This window comes from Zonotrichia albicollis, chromosome 1, assembly GCF_047830755.1.
Source record: "Zonotrichia albicollis isolate bZonAlb1 chromosome 1, bZonAlb1.hap1, whole genome shotgun sequence".
In the NCBI taxonomy this organism is placed as follows: Eukaryota; Metazoa; Chordata; class Aves; order Passeriformes; family Passerellidae; genus Zonotrichia; species Zonotrichia albicollis.
This window is the reverse complement of record NC_133819.1, coordinates 118,627,074-118,647,303: the sequence shown is the minus strand read 5'-3', so window position 1 is coordinate 118,647,303 and position 20,230 is coordinate 118,627,074. Positions and strand designations below refer to the sequence as shown.

The 20,230-nt window shown below is 37.0% G+C and overlaps 1 protein-coding gene across 3 annotated transcripts in view; it reads right to left on the bottom strand.

The window, feature by feature from the left end:
- The window catches only part of NKAIN3 (sodium/potassium transporting ATPase interacting 3), a 339,430-nt gene that overhangs the window by 152,976 nt on the left and 166,224 nt on the right, over positions 1-20,230 (bottom strand). For all 3 annotated transcript variants that reach the window (XM_005479332.4, XM_005479334.4, XM_005479333.4), the window contains exon 3: positions 18,626-18,706. In XM_005479332.4, coding sequence (XP_005479389.1) covers positions 18,626-18,706 — 81 coding nt within the window. The remainder of the gene's footprint in view (positions 1-18,625; positions 18,707-20,230) is intronic.

Genomic DNA, 20,230 nt, shown 5'->3' with positions numbered 1-20,230 from the left:
AACAAACTCAAATTCACTGTCAGATGTGTTCCCAAAATGCCTGCTGGCTGAAACCCTTCAGCAGTTTGGCTGCAGTAACAGGAATGGCAATGCCTGAGGGTCACCCTGTTTCCAGAAGGCCAAACTGTCACCTTACTGCAACAACTGTAGCTTGTCTGCTTTACAGGGAAGCCTTTTTTGTTTTTTTTCTTATCTCTGTTAGGTTTGCCACACATTTCCATTGTCTCTTGTAACCATTTGACTATAACACAATGCTCATCAGGTCCTGGGCATTCTTGGCTCATACAGGTGAACACAGTCTGTCTCTGTCTCTGGATCTTCTCCAATGCACTTGCACATGTAATTCAGATAACAGTGGGCAGCATGTTTTCTTTTGTCTCTTTTTTATATGGTATTATCTGAGACCCTTTTCACAAGAGATTCTTCTGAAAATGTTTAACTTCCAAGTTGCAGTGCATTTCCTCAAATATTCTCCAATGTTTATGATCACTTTCTGGTTTAATGTCTGAATCATATTGGTCAAACAAGTTTCAAAGTAAGCAGCACTAGGAGACATTATTTTTTCTGTCCATCTCCTAGAAAAAAACCAATCTGATGTATCCACAGAGAAATGGCAAAGGAAAGAGTCTCTTGTCAATATTGTTAATTTCTGGATTTAATCACTTGGACATGATATCCCCAATATTCCAGGCAATGCAATTTTAGGCTGACCAGCTTTTTTTCAACTGCAATGACTTCTTCTTACCAAGGACTTATCTAGAACAGCCTGCAAAACTGGTCAGGTGTGGCTGAGTGACTATCCTAGAAAGTACTTTGAAACTGTTTATAAGACAGGGAACCTGAGCAGAAGTTATTTATGTTAAAATTAAGTTCTGGGGAACATCAGGGTATCTAGATTAGTGCATGTCTGAGTGCATGTACATACTGAAACTGCTCTCAGGATGTCAAAGAGAAGGCAGTGAAGATAGTGATGAAAAATATTCCTTATGGCATGAACTGCATGTCTACATGCCATGGAAATGTAAGCTGGTAGAACAACTCCTAGTTTAGTTAATAATTAAAAAAAAAATAAGAGTAACAATGAATATTCACCCCTCTATCCAAACATGACATTCTGGAAGCCAGAAGATCATCTTAAGTAACTATTTTTATAACCATTGTTTAGAAACAAAAAACAATGAAGCCATTGCATATCACTATAGTGCACTATAGTGTATGTAGCACTTACAGTCAGATATGTTGGAAATACATTCCTTTTCATGAGATGCCAAATATCAGCACAGCACCATACACCATTACAGCACATGAACGTCTAAAAAGATCATGTATAATTTCCCTTGAAAGTGCTAATTTGCATGCATTCATACTTCAGTTGCAGAAGGAGGTCTACATGCTCTTCTCTCCCCGAGCAGAAATACAGTTCATCCTCAAGTGATGTAGAATTCCTCAGTAAACTTTATAATCTCATTCCAAACTCTGATTGTCAGTAAACAGCTTTTCAGAATGACAGTTTAAATCAAGAAAATGTCACATGTATAGTAACAGGCCCAATCTTTTCTGTAAATTGCTGCCTGTGATTTTCAGAAACGCAGTAAATTGCTGGTGATTTGCAATGAGTCTCGTTGCAAGGATAACTTGACTTTTGCACATTTAACAAAACATTCTTAAATTATTCATGCATATCATTCAATGTTTGGGCAATTTTGAGAGTCATTGATTTCAGGATCCTGTAGTGTGCCTTTTTACTATATAAACATAAATCTAATATTTGACTTATGCTTGTCAAGTGTAAAACTGAAAGTCTGTCCTGGTACCAAAGGTGTAATATATCTGATCTCACTCATCAAGGGTAAGGGGAGTTTTTTTCCAAACCCCCAACATATACAATTGTTTAGACTATGTTTGTATAGTACACCAAGTACCTCAGAGTCATGGGCATCTGCAACATGGAGATCCAGAAAACTACAGCACCCATGTCCCCCTGTCTTAAAAACGCAGTGAAGACAAGATTGTCTTCCATGAGTCAAGCACCTAAGCAATGGCTGTCTGGAAAGCAAGGGATAAAAGAAATATCTCAAAAATACACAGCTCAGGGTGAGAAGCAATGGCATGAGTTGGTGGACAGTGCTCAATGGAAGAAGAACATCAGAGCACATTTTCTTTTACGCTGGCAGATGGATAAGGTGGGACCGCAGATGGGAAGAAGTTTAGTTTATTTACGGAAAGGCATAGTAGGAGAAGGCCTGTATATACAGGATGCCTCTGGAGAGGCAGCAAGACTCATTGAGAGACAGCTTCCTTCCCAGCATTGCCACTAAGGCAGAGTCTTGAAAAGAGATGCTCTGTCTTAGCCCTTGGGAGGCCTGTGTGAAACCTGTGACTGGACACCTCAAAACATTTTGTAGATGTCAAGCTTTACATTTCTGCCCTCCAAGGGCTTCCTTCTCAGAACAGGTAACAAATCCCACTGTCTCCTTTGGGGTTACTTTGCACACAAGTATCTTACCTTTCATTAAAGAAATGGCTGAGACAACAAGGTCAACCTTTTGTCTAATCTACATGATCAAGATTCAATGCATTTTTCTTTAGCTGTGTCAGTTTATACCATCTCAGCAGAAAGCCAAGAACTCTGAAACTTCAGCAACTCACAAAATGGAAACCTGGGTTTTTTTAGCCTAAAAATGGTATTTACCAACAGCCCATACAGAAAAATGTGCAAGCATTGGAACATTATATTTGGTTTTCAGTACTATGAATAACTATCATGTCATACCTTTATCACTTTGCAGCTTGTAATTTTCTGTGCTTCTTTTCATCTACAGTGCAACCTGTCTTAAACAATCACTCAGTGGACTGAAAAAGTAATCTATTAAGGCAAGTGGACTTACAAGTAAAATGAAGTGATAATTCTGCTAGAAAGAATACAACCTCATGAAATATTAGGTCATACTTATTCGATGCACTAACTTATTTTACTGTTGACAAAACATTTAAATACAGAAATACATTTATAGTTCCATGCTAATAAAGGGACTCAAACTGCAAGTACTAAATTAAAAAGCAATCTATGTCAGAAAGATTATTTATTAAGCTATTCACAACCTTGGTGATGTGATGTAGAAGACACACTGTAATGACTAAGCTGCAGAACATAAAAAGCAACATATTGTGCAGTCTTTTTCACACAAACCTAATACTAATCCTAAAAGAATACAAATTTCTTCATCTCTAAAGCTCTTTTTTGGGTTCTAAGAGTGGCTTTAACACATAGTGATTTTTTATTCTCTTTTATAAGGACTATTTATCTTTTAAAATACTGAATGTTTCAGAAATGCACTGAAATAGTAAGCTAAGGCAGATGTTTGCTTAAAAAAAGAGAAGCATATAACACAAATTTCATACATCTACATACCTTTCCCTGACTTTTTTTGACTCCAATTCATTGAATTTCTCTCACCTCCTATTATCTATTGGAAGAAGTTATTAGGCAAAAGCATAACAGAATCACAGCAGAGGTGCCACAATAATACATACAAGATCAATACAAGCAAATACAACCTAGATTACTTGAAAAGGCTGTTAAGAGATACTATTAGGCAATATTGTAATGTGCATAATACACAAAGATAGTGATATAGATAGACCAACATATAGCACTTATTTAACACACTGTATGTCAGACCGTGGAATTTCAACTTCATTGCATTAGACAAGATTTTGGTACCAGGGTTTTCTTCAGCTTTTATATTAAAGCCTCCTCCTCTTCTCAAACTTTATATATGAGAAGTGGAGAGGTCTATGGATTGCCTCTTATTTTAATGCTGATCCTGCAAACTTAAATGCATGGTAAGCATGTGAGTAATTTTATTGAGTTTAATGAGACCACTCATGCATTTTAAGTTAATCTTGCATCTGAAGCAGCAGGAAAAGCCCCCACACTGAAACCTAAGCAGTAGGAATACACAATGTGTCAGGACAATAATGACTGTAATTTGCACACACTACCCATGTGCTTTAGGCTACAGCAGCTCATTGGAGGGGTGATGCTCTCCTTGCCATTCTGAAGCAGTGTTTGTGCACATTAAGAACACAGGAAAGACTTTTCAATGAGGGACAATACATTTGTTCAAAGAGAATTTGTTCAGGGACAATACAGGAGGAATGGCAGTGGAGACTTGAGGTGAATGTCACATGAAGGTTCAGGGGTCAGTAAGTTAAAGACTGTTCCAGGTTCAGAACTAGGATGTTATGGATGACTGATAGAAACTGGAAAAAAATACAAAAGGGTTTCCTTCTGTATTCCTCCAGTGTGGTCTTCCATCTGGTTTAAACTAAAGACAGCAACTCTAGAGCTTCTAATGACAGATTGCAGCAATGTTTCCCTGGGCAGCACGAGAAAAGTCCTTTTGCCCACCCTCTTCTGGGTACCTTTCATCATTTCTAACAGCACATATATACAAAAAATTAATTATGAAACATTCATCCTTTGTGATTATTTCTGTCAATGGGCACAAAAGCTTTCAGTGTCAGACAAAACCCCAAACAAATACACTGATTGTGTCATCCCATTCCTCAAGAAACAAGAATAAAAATAGAAAAATTCTTTCCGTCAATATAAATTAGAAGATATATGTAGATATATAGATAGAGACTATTTATTGGTGAAGAAAAATAAGTCAGGTGAGGTCCATGTCAGCATGGTTAAAGCCAGTAAAAAGTTGTTTATTAAGCTTACTAGGAGCAAGAGAAAATATCAACCTTCTAAATTATGTTTACTGTGATTTTTTTTTAAGAAGCAAAAGACGTAGGCCTTTTAATATATTCTTCTGTTCTTTTTTTTTTTTTTTTTCATAAAGAATGACAGGAGGAGGAACAAGCATTTTCTAAACCACTAGTAAGAGGTCTATGGATTTATAACTCACATGCAATCTTTAGGCCTGGACAGCTAGCAACCACATAAAAGCTCTGGATATTGAGGTCCATGGATGCAAATAAGCTAATTTTTAATAAATCTCTGGAACTGCAAGAGACTGAAAAACTTTAAAGCCTATAAAAGATACAGAAAATGCACATCCAATGGTTCAAGGATCATTCATTTAGCTTTAGTCCCAAAGTAAATGGAAGAAAAATGGCTTAAAAACTTGCTTGAGATCCAGCAACAGCAGTATAACTGATGTCAGTCAATAATATTTCTTAAGACATTAGGACCTGTTAAACAAACTCTATTTCATTGCTTCCAGAGGTTAAATGCTGAGTTGATAGGAACTGCAAGAAGGTAATATACTTAAGAGATCTATAAGGCATTCACAAAACATTCTTATTGAAAAAAAGATTGAATAGCAACACATTTTAATGGACTGAAAATTAAATAGATTTAAAACTAGCTAATTAACATAGTTTTCAATGGAAAATCATAGCTGAATAAAAGTGTTCCTAGCAGGACTCCCTTGGGATTGATGCATGTTCTGATGTTATTCCACATTTTCATCAGTGATCTAGATCATAAAAAAATCCCTGCCTCCAGTGGATATATTTGTAGATGACAAAAGAGAGGGAGGAGGGTAAGTAATGAAAAGGCAGGCAGCTGTACAGGGCCATCTGGACTACTTGGTAAGCTGGGATCAGTGAAGCAAAATCCATTAAACTAAGGCAGGCACAAGCGAAATGATAGAGCCTGGAAACAGGAAATACAAGTCATGACACAGATCTGTAAACTGCATTCTAGAAAACAAAATGTTTGGATAAAAGCTAGTATGATCCTGATATGTTTAAGCAAGCTGCCTAGCTACAGATGTAAGAAGTGATCTTACTTAGACATTCAGAAATTAATATCCTAGGATACAAAAATCTAGAAACATTTTACAACTCTCTAGATACCTTTTAAAACCATGTGGTTATTTTATGTATTATAACTAGTTAAATTTGTTAGCATCAGAGTAAAGTAAGAAGTTTACAAAGAAAACAATGCCACAAAATTTTTTAAATTTTTATAGGGAATTGCAACTCTAAAATCACTGTATAAAGTATACTTTTAACCAATCAGGTAATCAATTCATTCATAAGAATAAAAATATATGCAATCTAAACCTAAAATAGATAAAAACCATCAAAAGTACTAACTAAATACCAATTATTAAGAAATTTTGCCTTTTCTAAATTAACTGTTTACACTGATTGTGCTAATACTTTCAGAGTACACAATATCCACATGCCTAAAACATTTGAGATAAAAAGAGCTACCTCATGAAAAAACAAGACATAAGGATGGAAGATACCCTGAAGCAAACAAAAGTTGCAACTCAGGGTAGATGTAAAGCACATGAAAATGGTTCCAACACAGCATGAACCACTCTGAAGTTAAACAATGTACAAGTGTGTTTGAGATGAAGATTTAGTGAAAATCAGTTCCTTCACAGCTGGACATGTGCATAGCTTTTTCCTCACTATCGTCTTTTATCCAACAGACCACCTTTGAAGTGGAAAAAATAGGAGCACTTGTGAATGCCCTGGTAACAGATAAAGAAACACCAATTTAGCCAAGATGACACAAATCAAAAGGAAAATAATCTGTCCGGGCAAGCTGGCCAGTAGTTTGGTCATATCTGATCTAAACTGAATGAAAAGAAAGCCGAAAGAAATCCAAAGATCATTGATAATTCACAGAAAGTAAAAGTAAAATGAATCAACTGTGTTATATTTGCAAAGAAGTAATCAGGGGTTGAGGAATGACACCTCTGCCCCTTGAAGCAGAACTAGACAGACTTCAGTACTCAGTTCAGAGAGTTTGAACTGTCTCAGCATATAATCCATAGAAGCCTTCAAACATTTTTGAGATAAACAAAGAAAATCTTCAGCCAAAACTTCCAAATCAAACATGAGCTCTTGATCTACCAAGGAAGCCTAAAAAAAAAAAGAAAAAGAAAAAGAAAAAAAAAAAGCACGAGGAACAGTAACACAATAACACAGTGCAGCAATCCTCAGCAGATGGGTAGAACATATTCTCCCCCTGGAACAGAATACCTCATTCAAAACAATATTTTAAAGAACTTTTACATGCTCTCCGAAGATATAAGCAGAGAGGCAATCTAGGTGTACAGAATGCCATGCTGCTATGACACAGAGACAATAAAATTACTGACAAGCAGCATTTGCCCTTGGAAGACAGTGTTAGTCAGGCACTGTTGCCATCCCTGTGACTTCTCTTCCAACATTTCTGCCTTCCCCATTTGACTGAATAGGTCAAGAAGATCCAGCATTATTCCTGCTGTACTAAAGCCACTCAGACAATAAACCTCCCAGCAAAGCAAAGGGCAGGAGAGCACTTAATCCCCAATAGGATTCTCTCACCCTTTCCCCATTAATCCAAACTGAAGAAGACTGCTCAAAGGAATTCTGATACTCATGAATAATAAATTCAGTCACATCATCAACATAAGCAAGGAATTTCCCTGAAGGACAGCTGAAAAAGAAAGAGAGTATAATAACCTAGACAAGGAACAATCCCTCCAATTCCCTTGTGCAACTGAAAAGTAGTTCTGAAAGACCATTCACCTTATAGAGGTTAAATAAATTATTAGATGAAAACCAGATTTAGGAGGTAAACTTGCTACAAGATTCAAACCACAAAGATCACAAGAATTCTTCCTACGACCTTACAGAATCAAAAATCTTCTAATTAAGACAATTTAACACAACACAAATGTTAGGCATTCTATAAAAGAAGAAAAGATCACAGAAATAGACATGGTGGAAATACATTTAAGGCCTACCCAAGGTTATTCTATTGAACTAGAGCTTTTTGTTTGCTGAAGCCTTCAAAATAAATTAATATGGGGAGTAAAGGCAGGGACACTGCCATATTGTCCACCAAGAGAGAATCACTTAACAGAAGCTGAAGGGCAAATTTTTTTTCTTCCATCTGCTCTTTTGAAATATCTGCTGAAAGTCAGTTTCAGGTAGGAACACCACAGTTACATAGGGGTATTTTTGTAAAAAATCAAATGCAAAATTACAAACCAGACTCCTGGAAAGAAGTAATTTAAGGAGTATGTTAACACAGAAAGTTTATGATTATGTACATCTAATCACAAGGCACTGGAAAAGAATGGAGAATAAGGAAAACTCTGAGTGGTTATAGAGGACTGATGTAGTTAGGAAAAATCTCCTTGGTTGTCAGATGTAGATCTGTGAAAAGTAAAACAAGATTTCTCCCTTGCTTTTCCACTAAATTAGAGTTGATGTATCCCAAAGGATGTAAGCAGTCACCTGGATGACATCTAGAGATGATAAACAATAACCTGCTTCCTATATTTCTTTTCCAGTTCAAAAATAAGCCAACCTTAACACATCTATCTAAGTAATATCTGTAGAGGGGTCTGGACTGGCTGGATTGATGGGCCTAGGCCATTTTTATGAGGTTTGACAACGCCAAGTGCAGGGTCCTGGCCTTGGGTCACAACAACCCAAGGCAGCTGTACAGACTGGGGTGGAGTGGCTGGAACTCTGCCCAGTGGAAAAGGACCTGGGAGCACTGGTCAACAGCTGACTGAATTTGAGCCAGAGTGTGCCCAGGGTTGCCCAGGTGGCCAAAAAGTCCAGGGGCATCCTGGCAGGGATCAGAAATGGTTTGGTGAACAGGACCAGCACAGTGATTGTCCCGCTCTACTCAACACTGGTGAGGCCAAACCTCGAGTGCTGGGTTAAATTCCATGACGCTCAGTTCAAGGACATTGAGGTGCTGGAGTGAGTCCAGAAAAAGACGACAAAAAGCCAATGAAGGATCTGGAGCACAAGTCTAACGAGGAGCTGGAGAAAAAGAAGTTCAGGGTAGACCTTATCATGCAGTGCAACTACCTGAAAGCAGACTGCTGTCAAGTGGGGGTTGATCTCTTCTCGCAGGTAACAAGGGGCAAAAGGAAATGGCCTCAAGCTATGCCAGGTGAAATTTAGATGAGATAATAGGAAAATTACTTTAGTTGTCAAGTATTGGGACAGGCTGCCCAGGGAAGTGGTGGAATCATTGTCCTTGGAAATGTTCAAGAAATGTGTCCCTGCGGTTTTTTGGGACATGGTTTAGTGGTGGACTGTCGGATCTCAGGATCTCAGTCCTGAGGTGCTGAGCCACCGAGACCACCTTGGGGGGCTTGGGAGTCCTGGAATGCTGCCAGAAGTGTCTGGTGGCTGGACTTTGACCCTACACGGGAGACGACCTGTATGAGGATAGGAGGGCTTCACCGGGGTGAATGGTGAAGGGATTAGTTAATTAGAGGGTGAGAAACAGGGTTTACAGGGGGGTTTAGAGAAGTAAGATGGAGGAATTGGGGTGTGTCCTGTCCTCCTTCTTCTTCTTCTACTCCTCCATCTTCTTTGGCCATGGTGGCACTTTTGGATTGGTTATTACTGAGAGTGCACCGAGTAATAAGAATAAATGGTATTGGGGAAAAATGATAAATATTGTACACGTAACAATGGGTATAAAGATAGGTGGCTGCCCCGGAGGGCAGACAGTGTGCTCATGGCTGACTGCTGAGCAGATCTCTGTTCAGCTGAAAGAAAATCTTTTAGATAAACAATTAATAAACATAAAAACCGAAAGAAGAACTGAAGCCTCTTCTCGTCCTTCGATACGCGGGCTGCCCCAAGGCCACCTCGGGCCTTTCCAGGCCCCTCAAACAGCCGAGATAACTGGACAGTGGACCTGGCAGTGTTAGGTTAATGATTGAACTTGATGACTTTGGAAGTACTTTTCAACCTCAATGATTCATGGATTTACAATTATGAAGTCCCATAAGAAATATGTAGCATCCTTTAAAATCCCATGAGATTCAGCACTACAATTTTTGAGAATAACTTTTTCAGATTCTACTGTCATCAACAACAAATACCTTGTACACTCATCAAAGTCTAGGACTGTCTCATGTGCCAATTACCACCAAAAAAACTTACTTAAAATTACATTTTCTTCTTAGCAAGCATTGTCTTCTAATGGAAGACAAAACCGTGAGCAAACAACTGATGAATCAGTGTGAAACTCCCTTCAAAACAGTTAAACGGTTTTCAAACTATACATTAATTAAATAATTAAATCTTCATCAGAAGACTGGTGAAATGACAGACTTCCCCATAATTAAGAAGGAGTCCTTACTTGGCAATTGCTGGAACTGAAATCCCAAAGGATACACTACAGCAGTAAAAGCACTGCATAGAAGTTTTTATCAAAACCATAAATTTGACCTTAGTGGGCAAGAAATAGATCTGGCAGTAGCACTAAAATGAGTATACTGCTTTAGACATGGGTCAAAAATGTCTGCACAGCAGTCACTCATCTCATAGTTAGAAGCTGCTGGATAGCCAGCAGATGTGGTTGATCTAATGCCTAAACCAGAATATGATTAAAGAAATAATCAAAATATCTTTCACTGCAATTTTATCAGAAGGACATCACATTTACAAAAAAGAAAATGGAATACCAGCAACAGCCTTCCCATTTCTACAAAAAGAGCATAATAATCACTACAAAACATATCCAAACACCAAGAAGTAGATAAAATAATCCCCTGAGTAATGAGATCTATGTTCACCCTTACCTGCAGGTGAGTGTGTCATACTTGTTTACAACCAAACCACAATTCAGGAAAATTTCCTTTTCTCACTACATGAACAATTCAACTTATTTCAGAAACACAAGATTAGAACAGATGACTAGATGCTCCTTGTTGCTCTTGTATTCTCTCATTCTTTGTTCTGTATGTTCTTGGCTCTATGTGTAAATAGCCACAGATTTTTCAGGCCTTTTGCCCTGGGCTTCAGACACCAACCCTAGGCAGGCAGGATTTACCCTCTCTGCATCTCTAGCCCTTGCAGCATGGATTGCTTAATCACAGGAGTACTTTTCCATATCCAGTGGTCTCATTGGAGAAATATTGCAAGAGACTTGAGTTACTTCCCTCCTTGCCATAAGCTGACATTTTAGGGTTTTTTTTTCTTTTAAAAAACTTCAAGATCCTAGAAATTAAACCAATAAACTCAAACAAATATGACTGTGATCTTTCTATTAATAAATTTGTTTGTGCAGCTCTTAGCTAAGCAGATATATCATACCCATTATTCCCAGAGCCATTTCATATTATGGTATTAAACGGATAATTAAAAAAAAAAAAAAAAACAAAACACAGAGATATAACCTTAATTATTTAAACCAATGAAGAAGATGGTATCCTCCACTCCAGATATCAACAATTGTGCATTCATTAGGGGCTATAAAAGAAAACCAGTTTTGATTGAAACACCTATTTTAATGATGCTCATTGTATATAATAAATTGAACCACTGTTAATGTCACCTGAAAGGATATAAAATTCAATTTTTGTACCATCTGGAATGTACTCCTGATTAAGTTGTTCAGCAATGTGATTGTATCACCTAAAAAAACTAATTAACATCAGAATGACACATTTTGCAGTTTCGCTGGCATTTGTCTGTGTCCCATTTATTCTACATAAGTTCTTTCCCAGAATGACCTTATGCTCACTCAAATAGTGCCATGAAGCTAGTGCATGTTAATTCTCTCTTCAAGAAGAAGTATATTTTTCATTAGATTTTACACAATGCAACAACTTTACACAGTAGAGTCAAACAGACTGAACAACAAATTAGTTTTGGAACATGAAATCTGGAACATCAAAGTCTCTTCAGCTAAACAGCCACAAAGTCTCCTCAGCTACAATAGATTCACACCTTTTTGCTCTTCAATTTCCTTCTTTTCCTTTCCCTTTTTTTTTTTTTTAAGAGAGCACATGTCATCTTTTGTAAGTCACCCTTTTTGTCTGAGAAATTTAAATTGCAAATAAAAAGAAAATTCTATTTTCCATAGCTGCATCATTATGAATTCACAGCTCATAGCTAATTCTTCTCTAACTTTTCATGGAAACAGTCATTGTATTCTATACAGAAACTCCCACACAAATTTTCTGCTCCTGCGCGTACTGATGTCAGCCTAACACAACACCAGAAAATACTGTTTGCAAATACCATTGAAAGGCACCCCAACACCATGTTAATCTATGATTAACAGTACCTAACACCAGCCAAGGCCAGAGCCATTATTCTGAAGTGCTGAAGTGTTGTTTCTGTTCAATATTACACTGCATAACTACACAGTAAATTGGTTTCCAGGTTTATTGCCAAAGTAATTAAAAATTCAAAAGGTTGCTGTTTGAGCAGAACGTTATGGAAAAGTATTAAGTACAATTGAACCTGGAGATTATTTCTTTTTATAGTGAGAGAGCAGCAGGATGGGAGGAGTAACCTGAATAAGGAAGGTCACAGTAAAAGTTCATATTTTAGCAAACACATTTCAGTGGAGCTTCTGCTGTAGGAAAGGGCACAAGAAAAACTAAAAGGAGGGAATTGTTTTTAAAACCTTTTTTTAAAAAAACAAAAAATTACTTCTGAAAGCTGGTTGATAGAAAGGGTGAAGGCCAAGGGAGTTAAATGGGTTATATGATGGGAGCATTATAACTTATATTTGGTCTCGTTCTGCTTTATATTATCTTAATTCTATTTACTAAAGTACTATTTGATTAGCATTCCTCCTTTTTTAATGTGAGAGAATAGTCTGGAACATTACTTAGAAAAAAAATTTTTAAACTCTTTGAGAATAATAAGGTAGAGGAAAGAGGAGAAGGTGAGGGAGTCCAAACCTCAAAGAAACAAACCAAACCTTTTCATCAGGTTTAATTTCTGCAAGTTGAATTTTACTAGTGTGCATGTTCAGAAAAGATTATATTTAACTACTGCTATAAAATTATAATTTGTAATGTCTAGAAATTGCAGAAGGCCTACAACCACATCCAGTGCATGATCCATCATTGTGCACACCTCAGCTGGTAGCAGCTGATGGCATCACGTGGAGCAAACAAACACACAGCAGTGAGGAGAATTAGAAGTTAAGGGTGTGTAGTCTCCCAAGAGAGATGGTGATCAAAAGGATCTGATGATGAATAAGAGGTGTGTGGGAAGAAATTCTCAGCTGAGCTGTACATGAATCTTTACAGTATGTACAGCAGTGAAGAAATACACTGTTATCATCTTGCTTTGCTCCCAGTGAAGGCAGTGATTTGTGTTCAGCTGAAAATCCATCAATTGAACAGACAGCACAAAAGTTTTGTCTGTAACAGAGATCTAATCTCTATCAAGAGTGAGCAGCAATGACAGTGGTGTCTCCCTCCTGTTGTCACACAGCTGAACAGTAAAACCCCACCTGTGCACACCCAAAACCCACTGTCAGCCTCCCAGGGGACTTCACCAGGGTCTCCTGTCTTCTGTGCCCGTACACTCCCTCTGGGGGGAAAAGCCAGAGACACCTCAAGCTCCCCAGCTGGAATAAGTCTTGATGAAATGTTTAAGACTCTTAATTAAGATAAGGTTTTGAGTCTTCAACTTGTACTATTTTTTTTAACGTAAACACTCCTACCCTAAACCATCCATGGACACTCACTTGGGGTTTTATCTCTACAGAGACTTGTATCTACAGATCAAAATTAGTGCAGTAGAAGAGTCGTCCATTACTAAGGCTTCATAACAGCTTTAGATCCTCTTCAGTGTCATTATTATTAAAATGCTTCACCTGACCTCCAACCAAATCTTTTTTGCCACATGCTCAGTAAATTATTTATTGCTCTTCTTCCCAGTGGATATGAAAAACCCTTCCTCCACCTAAAAGTCACTTACATGTGAGTAGATGCACAATGACCTATCCTCTGATTAGACTAAGGAAGTCCTTTATCCTCCATCTATTGATTTTCCATATTGGCTTTATGGATGCTGCCAATTTTGTCTATGAGCTTTTTGGAGTGGGTAATTCTATGGAGCTAATTAAGACAATAATTAAACTGAAATAATGGTGTCTGTTTTGTCACATCAGCACAAGTTAGAAAGAGAATCACCTTTTCTTTCATATTGCTAATATAAATTCAACCAATGCTCTCATTTCACATTAAAAATAAAGACACAAGCCCAAGCATACACCATAACATCTCTATTAATACAAATTAGCATTGGCTCTGAGTTTAACTTACTCCATTTGAGATGATTAGATATAATTGCAGAACAATTAAGGATTGACTGACATGCACCAGATGGAATAAATTTGATTTCACAAGTAGCCAGTATAAAGTTCACATAATTAACTCTCATTCTGACATACAACATTTTGTTTGGAAAAGAGCACTAGGTTTCCAGTCTCTCAGCATTTTAATAAGTAAATTATTAGTCAATTTTTTTCCTCAGATGGAAGAAATCATTAATTTTGTCAGATAATTCTATCCTGGCCTACAGTTCTGTCTCCAGCTTAATAAAGCTGGATGGGAGTCCTACAAACTTTGATCATTCATTGACCAAAATAAATATTTCTAGGAAAAAAACACATGAAAAAGTATTGTTTCATTAAATTACATAAGCAAAACTACCACTGGCTTCAGGGGAAAGGCTGATGAAGTTGGTGCCAGAGGCAGATCAGAGAGCTCACATTCACTGAATGTGTAAAACTAAGGACAATAAGGTAATAAACATAAGCCATTTAGAAGTAGTTTCCTACTGAATATATGAGTGTGTGTCAGGTAAATCCTTGGCCAAGAAAATTACACAGAGCTCAAATTTTGAGAGCAAAACTTAGAATTGACACACAGCTCAATTTTGAGAGCAAAACTTAAATCCAGAATGAGGCACAGCTCACAGCAAAGAAGCATGCCATGGAAAAGCCATGCAGGACAAAGAGAAATATCCTTGAAAAAGAAAAGAGCTCATCAATATTCCCCAGCTGCAGAGGTAAGGCATATGAAACAACAGGAAAGGTGTACACAATACCATAATGCTGCTATACATTTACCAAATAAAGGCTTTAACACATGGAAAGAAATGCCAGTAACTCACAAATACAAAAGCAGTATAAAAATGGTCTACAAAAATTTTGGAATAGCATATGATAAATACAAATGAAAATAGCTATTTTCATACTGGATCTGAAATATTTGAGGGATGTAACAGAATTAATAACTGTACACTCTAAACAGATGAAGACTCCTTTGTACAGGAGTACATAACACCATGTATTGCTGCAGATGGAGGGATGGCTTACACACATTAGAAATTATGGGGTTCATATTTAAGCACATACAAAACTTCAGGAAAACAGTCTGTGTTTTTGTCTACGTGCTTTAATGCCTATACTCTGGAATGTGACAATTAGAACTTCATTTAATTTCAAGACAGAATGAGATCAAAACAATTAATGAGCTTATGTATGGATGTAGCAAACTGTCATCCTGCAGCGAAGATTAAAAAGGTCATGTTATAATAACAGCTTTGTTTCTCTCATATGGAATGGTTAACACTAAAAATTATGTTTCCAGTTTCAGAAAAGTAGTAAATGAAAAAAGACAGGCAAAATTCATTTACTTCATATGAGTAGTATCACTGCTGCTAAAATCAGAAAAAAAAATACTAATAAAAAAGGCGTATATAGGTATACTTATTTTATTTCTGATCAAATACAATTTCTTTAGCCCTGAGAAAAGCATTACAATTTTATTTGTGCATCTGTAACGTAAGTGAAGAAGGATCTTGACCTCTATGTTGTTTATAAAGCAGTTAAAGGGGAAACAGTTGCTCATTAGATTTCTACTGACAACAGCAGCTGTGGGAGAGCTGTGTTTATTTCCCTTTTGCACCCAAGATGACTTGAATCTATATCATCCTTTTCCCAGGAGACTGCCTTAATCACCATAGTGTGGAGGGTGTTCAGTTTATCAAGAAAATTATAATTGAAGGTAATTGAAAGGAAAATGTTTCTGTTTCAAACTTTCACAGTAAACAGGCCTACATTACCTATGTCCTTCTTATTCTCATTCAAATTTTTCATTACCTGCAGTGGAACTTCCTGGCAGAATTCAAACAGTGACTATTCAAAGGAGATCCTCCTCCCCACTTCAGAAATAAGATCTGAGCAAAATTACAGCAGTGGTAGGTTTCCACTATGGCATTTGAAAAGTCTGTCTGCATTGTATGCATGCTCCATGGGTAGATATTGAATTAAAATTGCCATTTATTATTGTATGAATTTGGATTTTCAGAAGCATTTATGATTGAAGACTTAATAAACTCATGGGACATCAACCAAGAGCTAACTCATTCTGGTCAGAGCAAATGCAAACATGGTACTGCTTAAAAACAAACAAGCCAACAGAAATCAGTCACCTGCCAGACAGCATCACAATTGCCCCTGATAGAATGTCAACAGAAGTTTAAAATTGTAATCAATCTGTATTCATTTCAGAGATAATTTATTTTTCTTTCTTTAATGGAAAAAGAGAACAATAGGAGGGAAAAAAAGTGACTATTGCCTGCCAAGATTTCAATGCTGAATAAACAACTGTACTTAGAAATCTTACTACAGTGTTTGATTTCCCAACCACACTAATGTACTCTGATAACAGCACTTTCTATCATGTATGACAACACATGAACATATTAATGGAGGAAATTATTAATATTTTCAACTAGCATCTTGGATAAAATATGGGTCCCAATTAAATTTTGTGTGACATATTAACCAAATAATAAATACCCAGTATTTTAAGCATATGGGGCAAAAAGACCTTAGTCTCTTGATGGCCTCATCAAGTCTAGCAAAATTTTCAGAAAGACAAATAAATAGACCCAAAATTCTGTGATGTACTGAAAAATTTTCTTAATTCTATCATTGCAAAGTTGGTCTCAATACCCACACCTTTGGCATAATTTATACAAGAGAAGTTAATTTCCACAGTAGTAATTTTGTGTCTATCACCTTGTTGAGAAACACTTTTTAAATGTAATTATAAACCACAAGATAAAAGTTCCACAAAAATGTTGAGATTAACTGAAGTATACCCTAATAAAAGGGAACTTTGTCAACTGCCAGGTAGTATTTTTGCTGCTATTTCTCTGCATTGTGATTATCATGTTAAGTAAGAAGAGCAAAAAGTGAAACACAGAAGTGAAATTGGAAGATGAAGGACTTCAATTCGAACCTGCTGATTTATAAACCTCTTAACTGAGCACATGATCAGAATCAGTTGAAAACAAATTCAAGGGTCAGACTAAAAGCTTTGCTCCACTTTCTTGGCCCTTAGATAAATATATTCCTTACACATAAAATGTAAGAGTCACTACAAAAACAGACATGACCCAACTAAATAAAAGTATACAACCTCTTTGTTTCATAAGAATGAACAATTATTTGGCTATTCATCTTTTCTATGTGCTGCTCTTCTGTTCATTTAATAGATTTTTAAGTCAGAACATACCATAAAGATCATTTATTTTGATCCTCTATGAAGTGTACTAATTTCTTTATCAAGCCTGTAACTTCTCATGAGCTACATAATTGAAGGAAAAAGAAACTATTGCAGCTTTTCATTAAGAAATTTTATCACTAAAGGAAACTATCACTAAAGGTTAAATTTAAATGGAATTTCTACTGACTAAATTTCTTATTAAATTGGTTTCATCAGTTTTCTGTTTGTTGTCAACCAAAAGCTAGGAATCCTAGCTTAATCCTAGCAAGTACATAGTTCATAAATGTTCCACTTTGAGTGGAGTAAACAAAAATTCACAGAATGGGTCATGTTGGAAGGGACCACAGTGGATCACCTTGTCCAGCCTCCCTGCTCAAGCAGGGTCTTCCCAGAGCACACTGCACAGGACTGCATTCTCTGAAAGCACTGCATGAATTAACAGCGACGCAGTTCATGTCACTAAATCTACAACTAATAACAGTGACATTTATTCTATTAATAATGCTGGGATCAGCATGTGCCATGGGCATACTGTGCCAGGAATCATTTAAATGTGGCAAATGTGGAAAACTATGATCTGCATCATCTGTGTCCAACTGGAGGATAAAACCCAGCAGGTGTTGTGTGAAATTGCCTGCAGATACAATGCTGAGCATAACCTATGATAACTTAAGCGCTCCCTTGAATGAGTGCACATCTCTTGATGTGCCATTCCAGCAAACATTTCTGCTCTAATCAGAGGATTGAATAAAGAATTAGTGACCTAAAACACTGAGTGTCATATAAAGGAAAGTTTTATTCAGATGTGACAAAAGTCACCCTTTGCCACTTGTTCTTTTTTATAAAGAATTAACATTCTCACTGTGAGATCAATTTGCTCAGCAAGTTATCACATTAACCTTCTTAGTAATTTTCTTTCAAAGCAGTCTTGGAAATTCACATTTTTTACACACACTTGAAAATTCAACCAAAATGACACTGCCTGCTTTTCGACAATCAAAAACGACCTCAAATTTACAACTGAATACCTTCCCACCTCTCACCTTGGGATGATACTTCAGAAGGCAACTGCAATTCAGGTTCATTGCATTAATTTTCTTCAAACATGTGGCTATTTACTAGCAGGGAGAAGTTCAAACATTACAGCTCTTGTTGGAGGGAAACTCTGAAGATCAAATTGTATGTTCAAACAACAACATTTTTCCCTCTGTGGCTGCAGTCTTCTGAAATCTGAGAGTCCTGCTGTTGAGACACCCTCCCATAAATCTGAAGAAGGGTAAGTGACCTACCTTAGAGAGCCCTCCTACTTCCAAATAGAAGCAGATAATGAAAACATTCCAGGTGACCCACAGGGCAGTCCACACCGTGTACTAAACACAAAGACGGATGAGAGCAAGAAAGAGAGAAAAATAAAATGTTAAGATGAAATGATTTCATACTGAGCAGATCAATAATAAAAAACTGATATCAATAAGCATTGTTCTTCTGGGAACAGCCAAGAACAGAGAGTTCAGAAAAGGAGCTCCCCCTGCAGAAGTCCCCTAAGAACCTCCGGAAATTACAAATTCAATATTCATTGCTGTACTAAATAAATACCAATAAAACAGATTTATTCTTTACAGTTTTACACTATCCTACTGATATCAATTAAGTCCAAAATGCTGACTGGTTTTGGGTAAACCCTGAGTCATTTTTAAAATCACAATTTAGCTCTTTTAAAGGAGTATTCAGATAAGCAAATTACCTTAAATAAGTAAATATTACTGAAATAACATTTAAACATTATGAAGAAAGGTTTATGAAGAAAAAAACTCACCACCAAAAAAACCTAGATCTATTGATCTGGTAATCTAGTTTTTTTTCTTTTTAAACAAATAGGTAAAGCGTAAATCTGATCTCTTGAGAACCTTTCACAGTAAAACACACTTTATTACATTAAAAGTAGCTCACTACTTCTGCAAGCCTTTCGCCATGAATCTGATCCTACAAAGCACACTTCACAGTTTAACATACCCATACCTCTCCTGGGTTCTCCAGCATGATACTGAACTCATACAGCACTCACAGCATGAATGGGACATTAATTAATCTACTTCAAATCATCTTTTGCATTTTACCTGTCAGCACAACAGACTGGCACCATTTCTCTATGGATACATTGTTGACTGACATACAGCTGTACCCTATTCCCAAGGAACTCCCCAGGCACCCCACCTCAAGAGAATCTCATCCTGATGGACCAAGTGTCCCTGCAGCCATGCTGGAGCTGCATCCACTGGAACAAATGCAATGAGCAGAAGCAGTACTGCCACTTCACATTTACACACTTGGAGCCTTCACAGTGTGAAAGAAAACCACTGCTAAGAGCTTTTGCAAGTCTACTTAGCTGTGGCCAGATAAAGATTAGTGCCTATTGTTTTCTTCAATATAATCATTAAATCTCCACATCTTGAACTACAATGCATTGCACAGGTGCCATCAGTTTGGCCTTGGACAGTTTTGGGTTTTGTTCCCCTCTTTATTCCTCTCCCTGTCATGTACAATGAAAGGTGCAGGTAAAGAGGATTGAACTTTTTCCCCTCCTTGACTACTCCCCCCCTGCACGGGGCCATTTCTGTACATCAAAAAGGTCAAGAGCTTTAATATAATTTCTTCTGAGGTCTGTAGGCAGTTGGGCAACGGCCCAAGAAGTAGGTCACTAAGAACCAAAACAAGAGTAACACTCCTGGGCCATTTCCTCTGTCTTACAGAGAAGGGCAGTGTGGCAGCTGAAGGCTGGGTTATTATAAAATAGACAAAGCTGTTGTGGTCTGTGAGCAATATGAGATCTGCACTGTGCATATGACTAACCTAGAGTATATCACTTTTTTCTACATTTGTTGACTTTGTAGCAG